Raw genomic sequence first — 22,088 nt, forward strand, 5'->3', positions numbered from 1 at the left:
TTACCCAAAAAATATCAAATAAATAACACAATAAAACAATAACGAGGCTATATACAGGGGGTAACGGTACCTAGTCAATGTTACATAAGTAGCCAAGTCATGTCATGAGATGACATTGAATTAAAATGTTATTCATAGCAATAGCACAAAATCATTTAAACCATTAACTCAAATATAGTTAATTTCAAAATCCTTCATAGTGAGTCCACAACCTCTACCTGCTACAAGGCACCCGCAGTATTTGACAATCACATCGGTATCCGCCAATCACAGAGCGCACGCGGTTCTGACTCCTCCCCAGTGTATAATTGAAGTTTCTTTAGTTTCTCCACTGGAGTCAACACGCAGTGTAGCCCGATCAGTGGACGAATAAAAGCAATAGGCTTCCCGCAAACGAAAAATGTTGCCCAGGAGCGTAAATGTATGTGTTACCCTGTGTCTATGGATTACAGAGTTGTCGACCCATGGAACTTTCGCTTCGAGGACCAGGCAGGATGACTCTTTCTTCACTGGCAGCATTTACCGAGCTAGATGTGCCTCAAGGTGTCTCAGCCTGCACATCACTCGCATCTCCGCTTTTTTCAAGCACTCCCAGGTAAGTGTGTTGCTCACAGTCTCTTCAACTTTTACGGAATTTACGCATTATGTGTCCTCCTCATAATAAAAATAAGACATTTTTCGAGAGACAGAGTTGAGGTCAAGACACGCGCTTCATCTGTTCAATAAGTTATTGGTACTGAAATGTCAGTGTAAACGATTTGGCCTCTTCTATGAAATAAAAGCTTATTGAAATCTTGTGGGGCCGAAACTGTCACAGTGATTACCCTGCATTACCCTGATTACACTACAGGAGTCGATTGGTTTTGCGTTCCACTATATGGATAAATTCTGCAGCAGAGGACATGGCACTTACTATTATAATGCAAGGACATTCTAGCATTGCCATTGTTTAAAAAAAAACAATTAACTGGTTAATTAATAACTCATACAAGTAAGTAATGAGTGCTGCTCTTGAGATTTGTTAACCAAGTTATGGTTTTCACATTTTAGGCATTTAGCATACACTCTAATCCAGAGCTATTTACAGGTGCAATTAGTGTTAAGTACCTTACTCGAGGGCACATATTTTTTTTTTTTCTTCTTCACCTAGTTGGCTCGGGATTCAAACCAGCGACCTTTCAGTTACTGTTCCAATGCTCTTAACCTCTAGGCTACCTACCTGTCACGTCTTTGGATGTATGCGCTACTTTGTGTATAGTCTATCAAAATGAGGCTGTTTTCTTCTCATCCCACATTCATTTCACTCACCTCACAATTAGCCATAAATAACCTGGAAATGGATCACAATGCTGATACACAGCGATGGTGACCACCAAGTGTGTTTCGATGGCCTTCTACAATTTGTGTTGGAAGAAGTGATTTGCTGTACTTAGCCTTGTCCTCTGGGTGATTTGATAAGCGGTGTCAGAGGTTTTCACCCTTCACTGGACACACAGTTCTCTCTCAGGACCCAGTGAAAAGGACTCACCACTGATCCTTCTCTTCTCCAGCTCTCTTTCATCTCATATCTGCACTCGGTTTTTCACTAGTGAACATTTGCATTTTCAAGGATGAAGTCGGGCCTTTCACACTGTATTGTATTTTATTACTAATTGCTGTGTGTGTTTTGGAATCAATGTCAGTAGAACTTGTCAACTTTGACTAACTATCAAATGAGTGCTTTGTCTCTCTCTTCTCTATATTAGTTGGGTTTATGTTAGGTCAAATGTTTTGTTATTCTTTATTAGACCAGTTAGTGTAATAAAGCTCTCGTAAATTAGTTTGAAGATAATTTCAACAACTTCAACACTGCCCAGGCATTTGATATTGAGGCATAAAATCAATCACCATTCAACTGAAAAGTCAGAGGTTGAGGTGAAACTAGTGAACTCCCCTGCAACTATAAAGGGTTAATTGTCTAGTAATAGACTGCCAAGCCTTAGTATTTGTATTCAATCGCAGGTGTGTTCAGAGCGCAGGAAATTAGGAGGAAGAGGTGTATTTTTGCTCAGTGATAAGGTGCTGGGTGAGCAGGCTTGCAACTCCAAGAATAGAAGCCAATTGTTGTTGATACTCTGAGGTCTGTCAAATGCACTGTGTTCTCTCTCAGCAGGCTCTTTCATGTGGAAATGGGATGTCTGGTCATCTGAAAAAACACATGCCTCCCTGTGCCCCAGTCCTAACCCCTGCCACCAAATTCTAGCGTCACACTTCGTAGAAGGGACTCTAGCCCACTGATGCTATCCCCAATGAGGTCACCTTCCTGCTAAACGCAGAGGCCCACTTTGGCTAAATGTGATAAGCTCTAATGTACTGTTGCCACAATACTGGCGCATGCTCAGTCAGCGCTCGGCGGGCTGCAACCTACAGGTGGATCTGCTTCCTCTGCCAGATCTTATTACAGAGCAGGCCTGGCCGGGCGGCTGCTCGCCTCCCTCTAATATGATTGAGACTTTAGACCTCTTAATTCAACTCGGAAAGCATTCCTTCTTAGTAATAGGGGTCATTTAATACTGTTTAAGGAAACCAACACACACAAAGTTTCCAGTTTCATGTAAATAGACCCTTTCAGCAATAGCTTTTATCTAGAGGGGACATTTACTGTTACTTGATTTTTCACATTAGAACAAATATATAAAGTAACTTCTTTGTGTGTATTGTACAACAGCCAATTTGTTTCAGAACTTTTGTAGCAGCCAGAAACAATTTTCCTATGTTTTTTTTATATTGTCTTTTATAGAATTTATAGCCTAATAGATACATTTGTTTGTATATTGAAATTAAAAACTGGAAATGATTTTAGCACTTTCAGCTGTAAACTCCCAGACAAGTCCTCCCTTGAACTTGGCTGAATCAGGATCCAAGGAATACGGTTTTAATTGTCAGTGATGATGAGTTATTGAGCTTAGTAGGAACAGACTGAAGATGCAGTTGGGAAAAAGGCATGGCCTTTTGGTTTTTGGATTTATGGCAATTTAAGATTTATGAATGTAGAATTACTTCCAAATACAGATGTTTTTATTGACATTTTACTTCGCTTATAGGGGAGTTGTCAACCTGGTACAATAGACAGAGAGGGGAACACCCAGTCATAAATATGGTCACTGGACACTTTAAAATATTAAGAGTGAACTGGGTTCTCTGTTCACTATTACATTCTGAAAGCATCAGGCTTGTAGTGGATTATTTATGTGAGGACCCATGAAGCCTAAAAACAAGGTGTGGACTTGTTATTACATTTTAAGTCATAAATGGAATTTAAAATGTTATTTTTTTCATACCCAATTAGCGGAGGTACTGAAAGTTAGTATTGCACTTGAGAGACTTATGTTCATTGCTAAGGAAAGAAAGTATTTTTTCCGTGTCCACTTGTTTTAGCCTTTGATATTAAATAAGTTGGGGTGGAATCAGACGACAGCCACTGCTTGTCTCGTGTGGACTTTTTTATTAGTGAAGACGGGATGAATAGGAGTCTATGTAGCTTGGCCTCACCTCTCTGTAAAAGCGTTTAATCCATGCCAGTCATGTCTGTAAATGTCAGCTCTCAGTGAGTGCTACTGCCTGGTACACCCTTTAGTGTCTCCTCAGACAAACCGTACACATTCCTGACAGGCTACAGCCTCAACACCTTCACTATTTCAATGTGATACAACATTCACTTATAACTCCTATTATATTACTACTCGTGTATGTTATCCTGAAGAACAGGACTCTGTCACTATCCCTGCCTTTCCATTCACACATTTTATTTACTCAGAGCCCACAGCTATGGACTTAGATCTGAAGGGCTTTTATTTGAGCCAGTCAATAGATTACATGACCTAGGGGGTTGCTTAGTTATTTTTGTCCAGAGAGGCTTCTGGGTTGTTGATGGACATATAGGCAGGTTGCTTGCTCTTTGAGCTGTATCTGCCTAGGGTTTGAAGTGCTGGGCCAGACTAATCCATAACATAATAAAGTCTAGTCTGCACACCAAGATGCACTACACATATATATTTATTGGTTGACAATGTTTCGATCCAAATAGATGTTTGTCAGGTCTTTTACCGATGTCAGTGATGTAAAATTTCTGTGCAGAATTGCTGAAAACATAAATATATTCATCAGCACGGATTTAATATAATGTAGGACTGCAGCTACACAATATTAGTTTCTGAAAAATTGGATGTAGAAAGTGAACACTAAACAGAGATGTCACAAAAACATCTTAAAGATGAACAGGAAACAAAAGTGAGTGGTTTTCAAAAGAAGGAATGCAGAGCAGGCTTTTTGCCCATGTTCCTCAAATGTCTAGACAATACAACATGCCCCCGGCCACCTGCTCTTCCTTCTCAACTGACACAAGTCATAATACATCTCTGGGGTGAATCTGTGTTTACAAGACTTCATCAGTGACACAGAGAAAGCTGTGAGTTCACCTCCGCATTCAGACACACAGAGCAATTATTTGCCTTAATTTTTCTCTAGTGAATGTCTTGATCTGGAAAGTATTAATCGATCAGCGTCTTTGACAGTCCCTCAGCAGCACTGCACAATGTTGAAACTGCTGAAGAATGCCACTGAGTCGTTGGGATGAAGTCTTGACCTATAATTATTCCCCATTGCTCCATGACATGCTGGGGTCAGGCCTGGACAGCTGGGGCAACGTCCCACTGAGCCCCACCAGTGCTGCAGAGATGCTGTCACTGAGCAAAATTAGCCCCTCTGCGGATCCCTATTTGTCGCCACTGACACATGGACTGTGAAAGGTGTTAAGAACTAGGCCTGTTATTTAGGAGCGGGTCTGGACTGGTGACAATTTGTATAAATGATCTAGAGTGTTCTCCCGCAGTGTAAATGCAAGGGGTTTATTTCCTGTAACTTGATATATTATTTATATTTGTTTGATCATAAATGTAAAATATATATTTAATAACATTAGATTTTTTTGAGCCTACACATAAAATATCCATGATGTTATATAGTACAACATTTCAATCAAAATACAGTACATACAGTGCATTCGAAGTATTCAGACCCCTTGACGTTTTACACATTTTGTTGCAGCCTTATTCTAAAATGGGTTAAATTGTTTCCCCCCCTCATCAATCTACACACAATACCCCATAATGACAAAGCAAAAACATGTTTTTAGAAATGTTTGCAAATGTATTAAATATGAAAAATATAAATATTACATTTGCATAAGTATTCACACCCTTTACTCAGTACCTTTGGCAGCAATTACAGCCTCGAGTCTTCTTGGGTATGTCGCTACAAGCTTGGCACACCTGTATTTGGGAGTTTCTCCAATTCTCCTCTGCAGATCCTCTCAAGCTCTGTCAGGTTGGATGGGGAGCATCGCTGCACATCTATTTTCAGTTCTCTCCAGAGATGTTTGATCGGGTTCAAGTCCGGGCTCTGGCAGGGCCACTTAAAGACATTCAGAGACTTTTTCCAAAGCCACTCCTGTGTTGTTGGCTGTGTGCTTAGGGTCGTTGTCCTGTTAGAAGGTGAAAACTTGCCCTAGTCTGAGAACCTGCTCCAGAGCGCTCCGGACTTCATCAAGGATCACTCTGTACTTTGCGCCGTTCATCTTTCCCTTGATCCTTACTAGTCTCCCAGTCCCTGCCGCTGAAAAACCTCCCCACAGCATGATGCTGCCACCACTGTTTTTCACCGTAGGGATGGTGCCAGGTTTCCTCCAGACATGAAGCTTGGCATTCAGGCCAAAGAGTTCAATCTTGGTTTCATCAGACCAGAGTCTCATGGTCTGAGAGTCCTTTAGGTGCCTTTTGGTAAACTCCAAGTGGGCTGTCATGTGCCTTTTACTGAGCTAGTGGCTTCCGTCTGGCCACTACCATAAAAGCCTAATTGGTGGAGTGCTGCAGAGATGGTTGTGCTTCTGGAAGGTTCTCCCATCTCCACAGAGGAACTCTGGAGCTCTGTCAGAGTGACCATCGGGTTCTTGGTCACCTCCCTGACCAAGGTCCTTCTCCCCCGATTGCTCAGTTTGGCCGGGCGACCAGCTCAAGGAAGAGTCTTGGTGGTTCCAAACTTCTTCCATTTTAAGAACGATGGAGGCTAATATGTTCTTGGGGACCTTCAATGCAGCAAACATTTTTGGGTAACCTTTGCCAGATCTGTGCCCCGACACAATCCTGTCTCGGAGCTCTACGGACAATTCCTTCGCCTCACGGCTTGGTTTTTGCTCAACATGTTTTTGTCATTTTGGGGTGCATTGTGTGTAGATTGAGAGGGAAAAAATAATTTAATCAATTTTAGAATAAAGCTGTAACAACAAAATGTGGAAAAAGTCAAGGGGTTTGGATACTTTCTGAGCACCTTCCTAATTTTGAGTTGCATCCCCCCTTTTTGCCCAGCCTCAATTCATCGGGGCATGGACTCTACAAGTTGTCAAAAGCATTCCACGGGGATGCTGGCCCATGTTAAATCCAACACTTCCCACAGTTGTCAAATTGGCTGGATATCCTTTGGGTTTCTTGATACCCACGGGAAACAGTTGTGTGGAAAAACCCAGCAGCGTTGCAGTTCTCAAAACCGGTGTGCCTGTGCCTTGCAACTATTATCATACCTCGTTTCAAGGCAATTAAGTATTTTGTCTTGCCCATTCACCCTCTGAATGGCACACATACACAATCCATGTCTCAATTGTGTGAGGGCTTAAAAATCCTTCTTTAACGTTTCTCCTCCCCTTCATGTACACTGATTTTGAAGTGGATTTAACAAGTTCCGTCAATAAGGGATCATAGCTTTCACCTGGTTAGTCTGTCATGGAAAGAGCAGGTGTTCTTAATGTTTTGTATTCTCAGTGTACATTTCTTCTGTAGTATTGCTTACTGTATCATTCCCTGTTGCAGCCTGCCTTAAAGGTGCATTCTTCAAGTTTTCCTGTTCCAAAATGTCAGGTGCTGTCTTTGAAATGTAATCTATAGGTGGAACATAGTGATGGGGGGAGAAAATCTATAAAGTTACATCATCTTTGTTATTTTTGATGTATCGTTTTGACTATCGCAGTATAATTTTGACGCAAGTTGGCTGTACCCACACCAACTCCAGTATTTTTCCTTCATAGATTATTCTCCATCTTCTTTTTAAATAGGGAGCCAATTTATTTTCAGCACTTTTCTTTCCATGACTGATAACTTTGTTTTCTCATGGCTTTCTTGTCCTCTGTGTCAGACATATGGTAAGCAATATGTTTGGAACATCAAATAGCAATAAAATCCCAGTATCAAAACGAAATGCATATAGAATTGTGTGAATCGCAATAGATATCGTATATGCACCTAAGTATGGTGATATCGTATCGTGAGGTCCCGGGCAACTCCCCACTAATTTGGTCTTTGTTTGGTAAAATTCTGATAAGTTTTGTCAGTCTTGCATCCTGTTCATTAGTAACATGGATTTATTTGAGATGTTATTAAAATTGGCAGTAGAGCAGCTTGTGGAATGAACGTTTAAAGATGGAATCCGCTGTAGGGGGAAATAGCGGCCCCAACCACTGGCTGACCCACCACCGTTATTGTTGCCGAGCTGAGGAGCGTCGCTCAGCATGGTACAAAAACTATTGTACATATTGTGCTCTTCTATCTCATGTGCAATGATGTCTGCGAGGGGGAAAAAAACGTTTGTTTTCAGGTACTTCTGTGTTATAGTATTGCAAACGCAGTTACACAATTAAGTAATACAGCTTTAGAAGTTTGTTCTAGAATTCCTGATGTACCATGAATGTCTTTGAAGCCAGCTGACCGTTATACTTGACACCAAACACGCAGTGCTCACTGGTACTGGATGGCAAAGTAAAGCCTTTAATGATAAGTTCTTTCCTGAGGTCTCACTGGGAATTTCCACTGGATTACATTGTTTGAGAAGGCTTTGAACTTGACATTGAACTTGAGCAGACTTTTTGGTTTGCAGACCCTTAAAGCTTGGCTAGTCAGTCCTGCCGCAGTGTCTTATTGTACAGAACAAAGCACTGATTCATGTCTAACGGTGAACTTTCATTTGTAACATACGTCAGCTAATGGAAATTCACACTCATTGCCTTTTATTTAGGTTTCCTTTCTCTATATTTGAAATGTCATAACTATTCATAATGGCAAACAAACTTTGTTGGGAATTTGAGCTAACCAATGAAGCACATGAGTCTTCCAACCTACAGCCAGAGTGCAATTTTAGCCCTTTTTAGCCCCTAATCAAATGGTCAATTTTGTCTGGGCAATCATTTATCTTACATTTATTGTCCAAGTGAATCCATTTTGGAGAGAATAGCCTTGTGGTCCTTTGCTCTATTGGAGCTCTGGAAATGGCCACTTGTGTCAGGCATTTAAGCCATTAGAACTTCTCAAGATGACAGGGAGACACTTTTGTCTTTAGGCACAATTAGGACCAAATCTTTGGCTTCATGGGACCCAGAAGGTGACACAAAGCAATTAGCGGGGTATTGGAGGTGTCTGGAGTCTCCATACGAGTGCTGACATCAATTCCTATGCGAGTGACCTCTGGGATGTCTGTTGCGAGATCAAATGCAGGCACCTCCAATTCTGAACGACACTGAAACTGACCAGAGATCCGCCCCACTTTGACTTTGCTTCCTTAGGATTCACCTTGGGGTGAAAGAATCTTAACTTCTAATTTAAAAAATGTGAAAATGTTTTTCTTTGTGTTGAAACGGATTCAGAGCACACCTTTTTTAGTTTTTTAGATGTTTGTTTGAATTGTAGTGTGAATAGCTACTGTGTGTCCTGGAATGAAACTCTTTCTTTTGCATTACATTGACAATGATTGAATAGATTTTCTCCCTATAAAATCATAAGTCATAATCTTCTTTCTATTTTCATTACAGAATAATGGATCCTTGGTGTGGTGTCAGAATCACAAACAGTGCTCAAAGGTATGTAACAAGTCTTGGCTGCATATGCTTAAAATAACTAAATGACAGGAAATGTACAAAACAAGTTTGAGATGTTCTAGGTAAACAATTTTAAACTGTGATAGCTGTTATGCTTTTTACCTTCTCATCAGTCAAGTTGTTCTAGGGTTACTGAGATTCCACAACCCATTTCTGATACAGCTCTTTGTTCATTAGAATTACAGTAGGCCATTTTATCCTCCGTTTCCCGACGGTCTTGTTTGGGTTTCGTGCCCTGTCCCGAAGATGGTTGATAGAAAGACTGTTGACAGGTGCTCTGGAAAGATGGTGCTGATATCTCCTCTCAGCTTCACCGGGAGCTGTTGACAAGCCCCTCACTGTGGTACTGAGCAGACAGTAGACTGAGGACTGAGGCTCAGCCCAAGGCATTCTGGGACAACAACCAGAAAGGCTTATGATGATGACACAACAGTGGGGCTCAAACACATGGGGAAACTCTGAACCCTAGTCACTATTTAGGGGACCACCTTTTGGCCTATGTGACTCTGGCCAAAACCAGTGCACTTTACTGCCAATAGGGTGACATTTCATACTGTAACTGATGCGCTCTGTCTGTCAAACTCTTCTGTTCACATAAACCTGGACAGCAGCAACCGGCCTACTCGTTGGTTCTGATTGTTTCATAGTTTGAGGACTGAATTCCATCCAGGAAGTAAATAGTCTAGCTGAGTGTTCTCATTCACACTCAGAAGTTTACCGTTTTTTGTTTTTCATCTCCTGTGTTTTCCATTGTTATAAAAACATTGTCTAAATAGCTTATGTGAACCGTGCTATTATGAAGGTGATGACCAATTTGGATCTCATCCTTGTCTGTACTAGCTCGTATGGCTGGTTCATTTGGCATGGAGCACAGGTAGAGAAAACAAATGCTCTCTTGTGTTAATGTTTGTGTTTCTCACACTGTTTTATTGAGGTTGTATTCTAAATCATATACCTGGAAATGTCCAAGGACACCCAGTTCATTCGTCAGAGCTCGTATGCTGAACATTTGGGCCCAATCAGTGTTGGACAGTATGATTTACAAAGGATGATTTGGACACCCTCTGATTTATAAATGACTACATGGATAATATGAAACACAGTGAAATGTCAAACTGCATAACAGCCTTTGCTGACTTCACAGTATTGCATTTGTTATGAAGATGAATTACAATCAACATCTTGTATTCACGCCCACATGTAACCAATCCCCTTTTGTTTGATGTTTAAATATTTCTATGTTCCTTCAAATCAAATTATATTGGTCACATACACGTGTTTAGCAGATGTTATTGCGAGTGTAGTGAAATCCTTGTGCTTCTAGTTCCGACAGTGCAGCAATATCTAACAAGTAATATCTAACAATTTCACAACATATACGCACAAATGGAATTAAGAATATATAAATATATGGACGAGCAATGTCAAACCCAGGGCCTTAAACTTAATGATGAGCTTGGAGGGTACTATGGTGTTGAATGCTAAACTATAGTCAATGAACAGCAGTCTTACGTAGGTATTCCTCTTGTCCAGATGGGATAGGGCAGTGTGCAGTGTGATGGCGATTGCATTGTCTGTGGACCCATTGAGGCGGTAGGCAAATTGAAGTGGGTCTAGGGTGACAACTAAGGTGGAGGTGACATGATCCTTGACTAGTCTCTCAAGCACTTCATGATGACAGAAGTAAGTGCTACATGGCAATAGTCATTTAGTTCAGTTACCTTTTTGATTCTTGGGTACAGGAACAATGGTGGCCATCTTAAAGCATGTGGGGACAGCAGACTGGGATGGCCAGCTGGTCTGCGCATGCTCTGAGGACGCGGCTAGGGATGCCATCTGGGCCGGCAGCCTTGCAAGGGTTAATGCGTTTTAAATGTCTTACTCACGTCGGCCACGGAGAAGGAGAGCCCACAGTCCTTGGTAGCGGGCTGTGTCGGTGGCACTGTGTTATCCTCAAAGCGGGCAAAGAACATTTTAAGCTTGTCCGGAAGCCAGATGTCGATGTCCGCGATTAGTCACAGCCGTGTTTATCCCTCCTCCCTCCTTTATCCCTCTGTAGCTGGTTTTCCTTTTGTAGACCCTGCCACATGTCTAGTGTCTGAGCTGTTGAATTGCGACTCCACTTTGTTTCTCTACTGACGTTTTGCATGTTTGATTGCCATTTTAATGTGGTGGTTCGCAATTTTAAGTTTTGCGCGAATGCTGCCATCTATCCACAATGTATTTTTAGGGTAGGTTTTAATAGTCACAGTGGGTACAACATCTCCTATACACTTCCTGATAAACTCAGTTACTGTTTCGGTATTTTTGTGAATATTATTCTCAGAAGCTACCCGGAACATTTGCCAGTCCGGTGATCAAAACAATCTTGAAGTGTGGATTCCGATTGGTCAGACCAGTGTTAAATAGTCCTTTGCACGGGTACATCCTGCTTGAGTTTCTGCCTATAGGAAGGGAAGAGCAAAATGGAGTCCTGGTCAGATTTACCGAAAGGAAGGCGGGAGAGGACCTTGTATCTATCCCGGAAGTTGGAGTAACAGTGGTCTAGTGTTTTAGCAGCGTGAGTACTACAGTTGATATGCTGATTGAATTTTGGCAGCCTTTTCTTCAAATTTGTGTTGTTTAAATGCAGTTTCAGGAGATATGGTTTCCAGTTTGCACTAAGTCCAGTGAAGTTCCTTGAGGGCCGTCGTGGTATCGACTTGAGGAGGGATAAACACGGCTGTGACTAATCGAAGAGAATTATCTTGGGAGATAATACGGTCGGCATTTGATTGAGGTATTCTAGGTCGGGTGAACAAAAGAACTTGACTTCCTGTATGTTATCACAGTTACACCATGACTCGTTAATCATGAAATATACCTCCCCCCCTTTTTTCCCTTTATTCCTGGGGAGATGTTTATTCCTGTCAGCGCAATGAACTGAGAATCCAGATGGCTGGACCGACTCTGACAGTATATCCCGAGAGAGCCATGTTTCTGTGAAACAGTGTATGTTAAAATCCCTGATGTCTTTCTGGAAAGAAACCCTTGCCCTGATCTCATCAACTTTGTTATCCAGGGACTGAACATTAGCGAGTAATATACTCGGAAGTAGTGGGCGGTGTGCATGCCTCCTAAATCGGACTAGATGACCGCTCCGAGTGCCCCTTTTTTGGTGGCGTTGTTTTGGGTCGGCCTATGGAATCAGTTCAATTGCCCTGCGTGGTGTGAACAAAGGAGCCACTTCGGTAAAGTTGTATTCCTGGCCGTAGTGCTGGTGAGTTACCGCCGCTCTGATATCCAATAGTTCTTCCCGGCTGTATGTAATAACACACACCATTTTCTGGGCTAACAATGTAAGAAATAATACATAAAAAAAAAACTATTAGCCATATACCACATCCCCTCTGGCCTTATTGCTTAAGTATATATTTCTGTATGTGATCATATGCACATTATCATTACATTATACTGTACATGGCAACGTTTAGAACTACGTTTTTTTTTAACCTGTCTAGCCCCGGGGTTCTGCTAGCGGAACTCCTCCCACATTCCACTGAAAAGGCAGAGCGCGAAATTCAAAAAATATTTGTTTTAAAAACACAATATAAAAATATATATTTATGTTAGCTCACCAACAAATAGAAAAAAGCACAGACATTTTTCACAGCACAGGTAGCATGCACAAAATCAACCAAACTAACCTAGAACAAACCAAGAAACGACTTCATCAGATGACAGTCTTATAACATGTTATACAATAAATCTATGTTTTGTTCGAAAAATGTGCATATTTCAGGTATAAATCATAGTTTACATTGCGGCTACAATCAGAAATTGCACCGAAAGCAGCCAGAATAATTACAGACACCAACGTGACATACCGAAATACTCATCATAAAACATTTCTGAAAAATACATGGTGTATAGCAAATGAAAGACAAAGATCTTGTGAATACAGACAATATTTCCGATTTTGTAAGTGTTTTACAGCGAAAACATAATATAGCATTATATTAGCTTACTACAATAGCCTACCACACGACCGCATTCATTCATCAAGGCACGTTAGCAATAGCAATAGGCACGTTAGCGTTAGCGAATAAACCAGCAAAAGATATTAAATTTCACTAACCTTCATAAACCTTCCTCAGATGACAGTCCTATAACATCAGGTTATACATACACTTATGTTTTGTTTGAAAATGTGCATATTTAGAGCTGAAATCCGTGGTTATACAATGTAGCATAACGTAGCATCTTTTCCCCAGAATGTGCGGATATTTCTATTAGACTCTCACCTATTCTGACCAAATAGCTATTCATAAACATTACAAAAAAATACATGTTGTATAGGAAACGATAGATCCATTAGTTCTTAATGCAATCGCAGTGTTAGAATTCTAAAAATATCTTCATTACGACATAAGACTTAGTTATGGTAAGGGAATAACCAAAACCTGAGCGCAAAGCTACTAGTACACAGTTCGACAGATATATGAAATAGCATCACAAAATGGTTCCTACTTTTGCTGATCTTCTATCAGAATGTTGTACCTTTGGTCCTTTGTCCAGAAGCGTCTTTGTTTGGATTCAGAACGTTATTTTTCCGTCTTGAATTAGCAAGCACACTGGCCATGCGGCGCTAAGCTCTCCAACGTCAACAAAGTCAAACAACACAACACAACTAACGTCCCAAATAAATTTCAATAATCTAATGAAACTATATTGAAAAAACATACTTTAGGATGATATTGTAACATGTATCAAATAAAATCAAAGCCGGAGATCATATTCGCCCATAACGACTGGTTTCCAGTAGGCAATAACAGGTCCCAACACGCGCCTTGCAGAAAACAGAAAATGCGGGACACCTTGTTCCAAGAGGGATTATTCAACGTCAGACAGAGATAATCAACTCCTTTTTCCTCTCACTTCCTCTTGACATCCGGGTGAAGGTGTATGACGTGCACGTATAGCCATACCTATCATGCCCATTTATAGGCAGTCACTTGAACAGAACATAGATTTCAGACTTTCCACTTCCTGGTCACAAAGTGTGCTGCCAAATGAGTTCTGTTTTACCCACAGACAAAATTACAACGGTTCTAGAAACTAGGGAGTGTTTTCTATCCAATAGTAATAATAATATGCATATTGTACGAGCAAGAATTGAGTACGAGGCCGTTTAAATTGGAGACGTTTTTCCCCAAAAGTGAAAACAGCACCCCCTGTCCTCATCAGGTTAAAGAGGGCACTAATGAAATACATTAACTTAATATTGCTGGGAGCCTCTGGGAAAAGCATCGTAAGTCGCTCTGGATAAGGGAATATCTCCTAAATGACAAAAATGTTAATGCTAAATTAATATTTCTGGGCTCCAGAACTTGTTCAGGTCAAGCCTAATGAGCTCGTCATGGTGTTTTTTAAAGAGATATGGCTTCATTTTAAAGGAGAGCCTCTGTTTTCACTTTAATGCAGCGAAACTTGTTTCTCTCCTTTCCATGGTGATGGCCAACATCAGTTCTTGGCACAAGCCATTCCCCAGTCATTCATCATGAGTTTTATGTTGGAAAAGGCTGTTGCTGGCTGCAAGTCCAAGCACTGCATAGTGTTTTCATAATCAACCGGCTACATTGCTAGAACTCTGAAAATGCCAGAGATTCTAACAAACATGTCCGTTTGCATTTGTTTACCTTGTTTCCGTGTGTGTGGGTCATTTTTTACAATTCATATCATTGTTTGGTTTTACTATCGTTGTGGGCACCAGATATCCTCACAAGATTAGTAAAACAAGGAAAATTCGGACAAGTGGGACATTTCGCCGTGCCCACCAAGGAAAGGCTATTTTAGGGTTTGTATTTATTATGGATCCCCCATTAGCTAACCCTAAAATAGCCTTTTTCCTTGGGGGGCCTGGCGAAATGTCTCGTCCGAATTTTCCTTGTTTTACTATCCTTGTGAGGATATCTACTCTTCCTGGAGTCCACCAAAATGAAGGCAGTTGTATACAATTAAAACATTTTACATTTCACAATACATTAAGTGTGTGCCCTCAGGCACCACATATCTACAACACAAAATTAATGTGTGCGTATGTTATTGTGTGTCTCCACAGTCCCCGCTGTTCCATAAGGTGTATTTTTATTTGTGTGTTTTAAGTCTAATTCTACTGCTTCCATGAGTTACTTTATGTGGAATAGAGTTCCATGTAGTCATGGCTCTATGTAGTACTGTGTGACGCCCATAGTCTATTCTAGACTTGAGGACTGAATAGATCTCTGGTGGCATGTCTTGTGGGGTACGCATGGGTGTCTGAGCTGTGTGCTAGTAGTTTAAACAGGTAGCTCGGTGCGTTCAACATGTCAATACTTCTCGTGACTACAAGTAGTGATGAAGTCAATATTTATGGTACCCAACCACACGACGGGACAGTAGTCCAGGTGTGACAAAACTAGGGCCTGTAGGACCTGCCTTTTTGATAGAGTTGTTAAGTGCTTCCATAGACAGACCTCTCCCCATCTTAGCTACTGTTGCATCAATATGTTTTGACTATGGCAGTTTAGTCTCCTCAATTCCACATTATTCATTACAATATTTGAGGTTTAGGGTTTAGTGAACGATTTGTCCCAAATACAATACTTTTAGTTTTTGAAATATTTAGGACTACTTATTTCTTGCCACCCATTCTGAAACTGTTGCAGTGATTTCCCTTGCTGTGGTAGCTGATGTGTATTGTGTTGAGTCCTCAGCATACAGAGACACACAGGTTTTACTCAGAGCCAGTGGCAGGTCATTAGTAAAGATTGATAAAAGTAAGGGGCCTATACAGCTGTCCTGGAGAATGCCGGACTCGACCTGGTTTATTTTGGTGAGGCTTCCATTAAAGAACACCCTCTGTATACATTTCTCTCAGCCAATCAGCAGTCAGTTGTCTATGTGCCGTACATGTTGAATGCCCTTCCCTATAAGTGTGCTGAAAATCTGTTAACTGTGAAATAGCATTGTATCTGGCCAAACACAATTTTTTCCAAAAGTTTACTAAGGGCTGGTAACAGGCTGATTGGTCGGCTGTTTGAGCCAGTAAAGGGTGCTATGCTATTCTTGGGTAGCGAAACGTCTTGCTTCCCTCCAGGCCTGAGGGCACACACTTTCCTGTAGGATTCGATTGAAGAGATGGCAAACAGGATTGGCAATGTTGTCCACTATCATCCTCAGTCATTTTCATTCCAAGTTGTCAGACCCAGGTAGCTTGTCATTGTTGATAGACAACAATATTTTAGTTCAACTCTTCCACAGTCACTTTAGGGTTTGGGGTTATGAGTGGGGCTAGGTTAATTCTTAATACTAAAAATAGTATTTTGAATGGGAGTCAATAGTTTGGTCCCCACAAGGATAGTAAAACAAGTGTGTGTGTTACATATCAGTTAGCAGTTTGGACTTGTTTAGGCTGTACTTTCAGACATATGATTGTTTGGAGTGTGAACATGATGTAACATCTTTCAAAGTAATATTAAAAGTTCACAATAGTCTCTCCTCGTTCCTTCCTTCCTTCCTCCCTCGCTTTCTTTCTCTCAGCCTCTCATAGCACAGGGGCCATTGTGTCAGCTCAAACAATCACTCCAAATGGGCCCATGTCGTACAGTGCCTCTGTGTGAATGGCTCTACAGACTCTAATTAGCCTCTCCTTACTTCATCAACAGCTCCCTGTCAAACAGAGAGACAAAAGCATTGGCTGAAAAGTCATCCTCCCCCTTCCTGGGTCTACCTTGCCAAGGGGCTGCAGCCAGCCCTATCCATCCATCCAGGCCCATAGTGGGGTCCCTGTGTGTTAAAGACTGGTTCATTATTTAGACAAAGATGCTGTGACCCTATCCAGCTGTCAGTGGTTAAGGAAATCAAAGCCTCACAGTATTCAACTGAGACTGAAAGTCCTCCTGGCCTTCTCCTATGCAGTTTCCATAGCCTCCCAACTTCCAGCAGCTCCCATTGTCATGGTGATTAACCCCCCCTGCCCTCTTGCAGGGAGAGGTGTAGGGGAATCATTAACATGCCATAACAACAGGCCAGCCCCTATTCATCCGAGATGCCAGGAGGACGGAGTGGAGAGCAGGCAGCCATTTGTATGAGCTATTGAGCTATTGTCATTTGGTCTACTCTGCTTTCATAACGTCCCACTTGAGACATTTGGATAAGGTACTCATCGAAAGTTTGCAAACTGCAGGGCGTTCTCTCTTTTCCTGCTCCTTGTGCAAAGAGAGTGTGTTGGTGTGTGTGTCTGTAGCAGACAAAAAGCTTTCCACATGCAGAGTATGGCTGACATTAACGTGGGCTGCTTTTCCCAAGGGTGTGATCCAAGCTCCAAATCAAATGCTAGGATTGACTTGAGGCAGCTAAATGGCAGTTTGCAAATAAGCAATGCACTTCATTATCATTACCCAAACTCATCACAGGGAAGGAGAATAAAAAGTCACTGTGTGCCATGCTGTTACCTTGGCCTGGAGATATGCTGGAATTTACCCAGTTTTCAACCCATTTTTTCAATACCCAGTTTTTCAATTTGCTGTAAGAACGAAGTGTATTTTTGATTTAAGGAGAAAATCATGCATTGAAATAAAGATGTAATACAATACCATGCCAACTTGTTGACCGGGGAGAGCATTGACCAGGGAGATGGAGTTCTCCGTGAACTAGAAAGCTCAGCCCATTGCTGACATTAAAATAAATAATCCATGAATCTGTAATATAACATCCCTCAGCAGTGAACGGACGATTTCAGTGAACTGATGACTTTTCCCCCATCTGCCTCATCACCAACCCACTAAGGTTTTCAGAGCTTGCCAGTAGAGAAGCTTTGTAAAGCAACATTGTCTTCAGGACGGCTAGTTAACGGCAATGAGTCGTGGATGACCTTCACGGAACTGAAACACTTCAGGTTACTTTTTGATTCTCCTTACCCATCATACCCATAGAGCTAGACATCCCTGCAATAAGAACTAACACATTGTTTGTTCTATTGGATTACACGTGTCTCAACCCAACCTTTACATTTTGTGATGAATGCTACAGTACAGTTTGCTTGAATAGCAAGCAGTGGAGAGCTATGTAAGTCTCGTTTAAGTGTCTTTCACCCCTCCCCCCTTTCTTACCCACTAGTTTTCTCACGCCAAAAATAATTATCCGGGTTCCCCAACAGTAGTGTTTTTCTAGGTCAATCAGTCCAATAAAATAAAATTGGTAGCTTTGGCTTTTTCCTTAATCTGTATTAACCTTCATTAAAAAGGAAAATGATGGCATGTGCTCTGGGAAAATATCACATTCTTCGTTGGCTGCAAACTTCTAGAGTATGTCATGGCAATTTACTAAAGGCTCACACACTGAATGTGGATGTAGTGTTTGTCTGCCAATCATTCAGCCTGCTGGGTTTTAGGGACAACCCGCTGTAGATGTCTGACTAGGAAATTTTTTCAGGCGATTTGGTTCTACATGTAAAATTGGTGATCACTCGTTTCGCAAATTACATTGAGGTGCTAAGAACTCTCGGCTAGCAAATGCTGTTGGTGTGTCCTGAGTGCTAAGGTCTTTGTGGGGCCATGTTTTCTCTGGCGGCAGGCAGTCGCATTTGGAGGCTCAGTGAAAATATCTAAGTGCTGTGTGGATGGTTTATGGTCGGGGCATGGTTGGGACTGTTTTGTCTGCTTGGATGCACTTCAATCCACCTTTTGGTGGTGGTTGAGCCAGACCCTCAGTGGCCACCGACACCTCTGTCCTCACCCACCACATCCAGCCACACCACCATTATGGACAGATCCCTCCATTTCTGAGTGAAAATCACTGTCAAGCAAAGGAGGTTGGTGTCACCTTAATTGGGGAGAACGGCGTGTGGTAATGACTGGAGTGGGATGGTATCAAATACATGATTTCCAGGTGTTTGATGCCATTCCATTTGCTCCATTACGGACATTTATTGTGAGCTGTTCTCCCCTCAGCAGCCTCCACTGCTGTCAAGTGTGTGTGTGTGTGCTGTCATATCTAGACTCTGACTGAAGACTAAAACACACTTAGTTCTAGAAGTGAAGTGTCGTACATACCATTGGACCAAACCATTAGACCGAGATTACCTCAATTGTTCTAACTGGTAATCCTTCACAATGCTTATTTTTCTCATCTCATTAGACAGTGGCACTAGTTCTTAGAACACTGTTTTATTTAGGTTCAACTCTGTGTGCACACATTGCTAACTGTTTGTATTATTTCCAGTCTCCGCCCTTTTATATTTGAAGAGTGTGTGAGTTTGAGGCCAGCCTTTTTTGTTTGTGTGTGTGTGGCGGAGGAGGAGTGAAGCAAGGCTGGTCAGTCCCAGCAGGAAGGACCTGATCTGGACATGGCTGTTAAGTTTCATTGGCTGAGGGGGGTTGCTCTATTGCCTGCTATTTGTTGAGATCATAATTCACAATGTGAATCGGGAGACGGGGAAAGAACCCGCAAAGCAAGACCAGTGACGCTGGAGACAAGCATTGTCTCCTCACTGAGGTTACAGCCTCTAGACTTTCTCAGGCAGTGATAGATCACTCCTAGTGAAAAGAGGAAGGGAAAAGTTGAATTGCGCCATATGGCATCTCTCGGAGAATCACCAACATAAACAGATATTTGTTTTTGTCATTTCAAGGAGCTATTTGGGACACTTACATGCTGACCAGACCAGACACGTCGCGTGCGCGAGCGTCGCAAAATAAATTTAGAAATCCATGTTATTCAATTATTGCACCCACACTGCTTGCACTCGCCAACAAGTGTCTGCTACACCAAGGGCTAAAATAGAACTCGTTCCTATTTCTGACGCAGATCGCGCTGCAAGTCCTGCCTCTCCATCTCCTCATTGGTTTATAGAAGCGGGTACCCACGTGCCATCTCCTCATTGGTTATACCCACGTGGGTGATAGAAAGACGAACTGTTTTGCCGGTAGTCGTGGTAATACAATGAAAGTTTAGATGCGATCACTATATGACTTAAACGATGAAAAAGCCTCGAAGGAGGAGAGATTACTAGAAACGATTCGGTTGGCCGTTTTGTGTGGATTAATTGTCGGAGTAGAGATCCTTGTGCATTTCAGGTAAAATAACAACTCAATGTTTATATCCCAGGACAAATTAGATAGCAACAGCAAGCTAGCTAAATAGGACAAATTAACGTTAGCTAGCAAGTGCAAGCTAACTAGCTAAATTACCATACATGTTTAATGCTTTTCGACCTGTCCCCAAATTAATGTCATTGGTTCAGAGTTTGTTTTGATATTTTAACCTGCGTGTCGTGATCGCGTTTGGTGTGGGGGGCAAAATAAATTTATGCACGATGGCGCACGATGGCGCACGCGCGCAGCCGGTTTGGGCAAGGTGTTACTGTTTAACCATGCATCAACTGTTGTTTTCAATGTGCAGAAAACATGGATACCTTCAAACACCCTAAATAAACTGTTAATCAGAGGCTTACACAGCTAGCACAATTTGACACGTCTCCTTGTCAAATGTACGTTTTTTTTATTTTTTATATTCTTGCTTTTCTAGAAGGATTATTGTATTCACAACTGCTTGTCAAATCCTCTTTTAGCAATAATGAGCCATCACACCGGGACAATCTGCTCTAATCCAAATAGTTTTTCCTGCGGACAAGGAACTCTGTGCTGTTTTCTACTGGCTGTGTAATTTATCAGCACCCGCAAGCTCAGCCCATAGCTTAGTCCTCTCCTATCACTAAAGGAAAAGTTGGAATGTCAACCTTTTGTTATACAAAGTCATCACTATTTTCTTACACAACCTTTCACATTTTGACCCAGAGATGAGGATGGTTAGTTTTAAAGGGGTGTTCATCAGGAGGTTGTTTTTGACTGGATATTTATAATCCAATCCGTCACATCATATTTGCCATATTCATCTCCTGAATGAAACTGCACAGATCGTCTGAAGTGTTTCCCCTTCATGCATTTAGCAGTGGCGCACCACCGTGGGCTAAATCGTGGCTGCCACTGCAATTAAAAAAAATAATATATATATATATATATATATACACTGCTCAAAAAAATAAAGGGAACACTTAAACAACACAATGTAACTCCAAGTCAATCACACTTCTGTGAAATCAAACTGTCCACTTAGGAAGCAACACTGATTGACAATAAATTTCACATGCTGTTGTGCAAATGAAATAGACAAAAGGTGGAAATTATAGGCAATTAGCAAGACACCCCCAAAAAAGGAGTGGTTCTGCAGGTGGTGACCACAGACCAATTCTCAGTTCCTATGCTTCCTGGCTGATGTTTTGGTCACTTTTGAATGCTGGCGGTGCTTTCACTCTAGTGGTAGCATGAGACGGAGTCTACAACCCACACAAGCGGCTCAGGTAGTGCAGCTCATCCAGGGTGGCACATCAATGCGAGCTGTGGTAAGAAGGTTTGCTGTGTCTGTCAGCGTAGTGTCCAGAGCATGGAGGCGCTACCAGGAGACAGGCCAGTACATCAGGAGACGTGGAGGAGGCCGTAGGAGGAGGCCGTAGGAGGGCAACAACCCAGCAGCAGGACTGCTACCTCCGCCTTTGTGCAAGAAGGAGCAGAAGGAGCACTGCCAGAGCCCTGCAAAATGACCTCCAGCAGGCCACAAATGTGCATGTGTCTGCTCAAACGGTCAGAAACAGACTCCATGAGGGTGGTATGATGGCCCGACGTCCACAGGTGGGGGTTGTGCTTACAGCCCAACACCGTGCAGGATGTTTGGCATTTGCCAGAGAACACCAAGATTGGCAAATTCACCACTGGCGCCCTGTGCTCTTCACAGATGAAATCAGGTTCACACGCACATGTGACAGACGTGACAGAGTCTGGAGACGCCGTGGAGAACGTTCTGCTGCCTGCAACATCCTCCAGCATGACCGGTTTGGCGGTGGGTCAGTCATGGTGTGGGGTGGTATTTCTTTGGGGGGGCCGCACAGTCCTCCATGTGCTCGCCAGAGGTAGCCTGACTGCCATTAGGTACCGAGATGAAATCCTCAGACCTCTTGTGAGACCATATGCTGGTGCGGTTGGCCCTGTGTTCCTCCTAATGCAAGACAATGCTAGACCTCATGTGGCTGGAGTGTGTCAGCAGTTCCTGCAAGAGGAAG

At 42.1% G+C, this 22,088-nt stretch overlaps 1 protein-coding gene across 1 annotated transcript in view; it reads left to right on the forward strand.

Moving 5' to 3' along the window:
- The first annotated feature begins 306 nt into the window (after positions 1–306).
- Positions 307–22,088, forward strand: part of LOC129821002 (anosmin-1-like) — a 70,550-nt gene continuing 48,768 nt past the window's right edge. The window contains exons 1-2 of the mRNA XM_055878197.1: positions 307–595; positions 8,888–8,935. Of these exons, the coding sequence (XP_055734172.1) occupies positions 401–595; positions 8,888–8,935 (243 nt within the window). The 5' untranslated portion in view covers positions 307–400. The remainder of the gene's footprint in view (positions 596–8,887; positions 8,936–22,088) is intronic.

This window comes from Salvelinus fontinalis, chromosome 23 (assembly GCF_029448725.1).
Source record: "Salvelinus fontinalis isolate EN_2023a chromosome 23, ASM2944872v1, whole genome shotgun sequence".
In the NCBI taxonomy this organism is placed as follows: Eukaryota; Metazoa; Chordata; class Actinopteri; order Salmoniformes; family Salmonidae; genus Salvelinus; species Salvelinus fontinalis.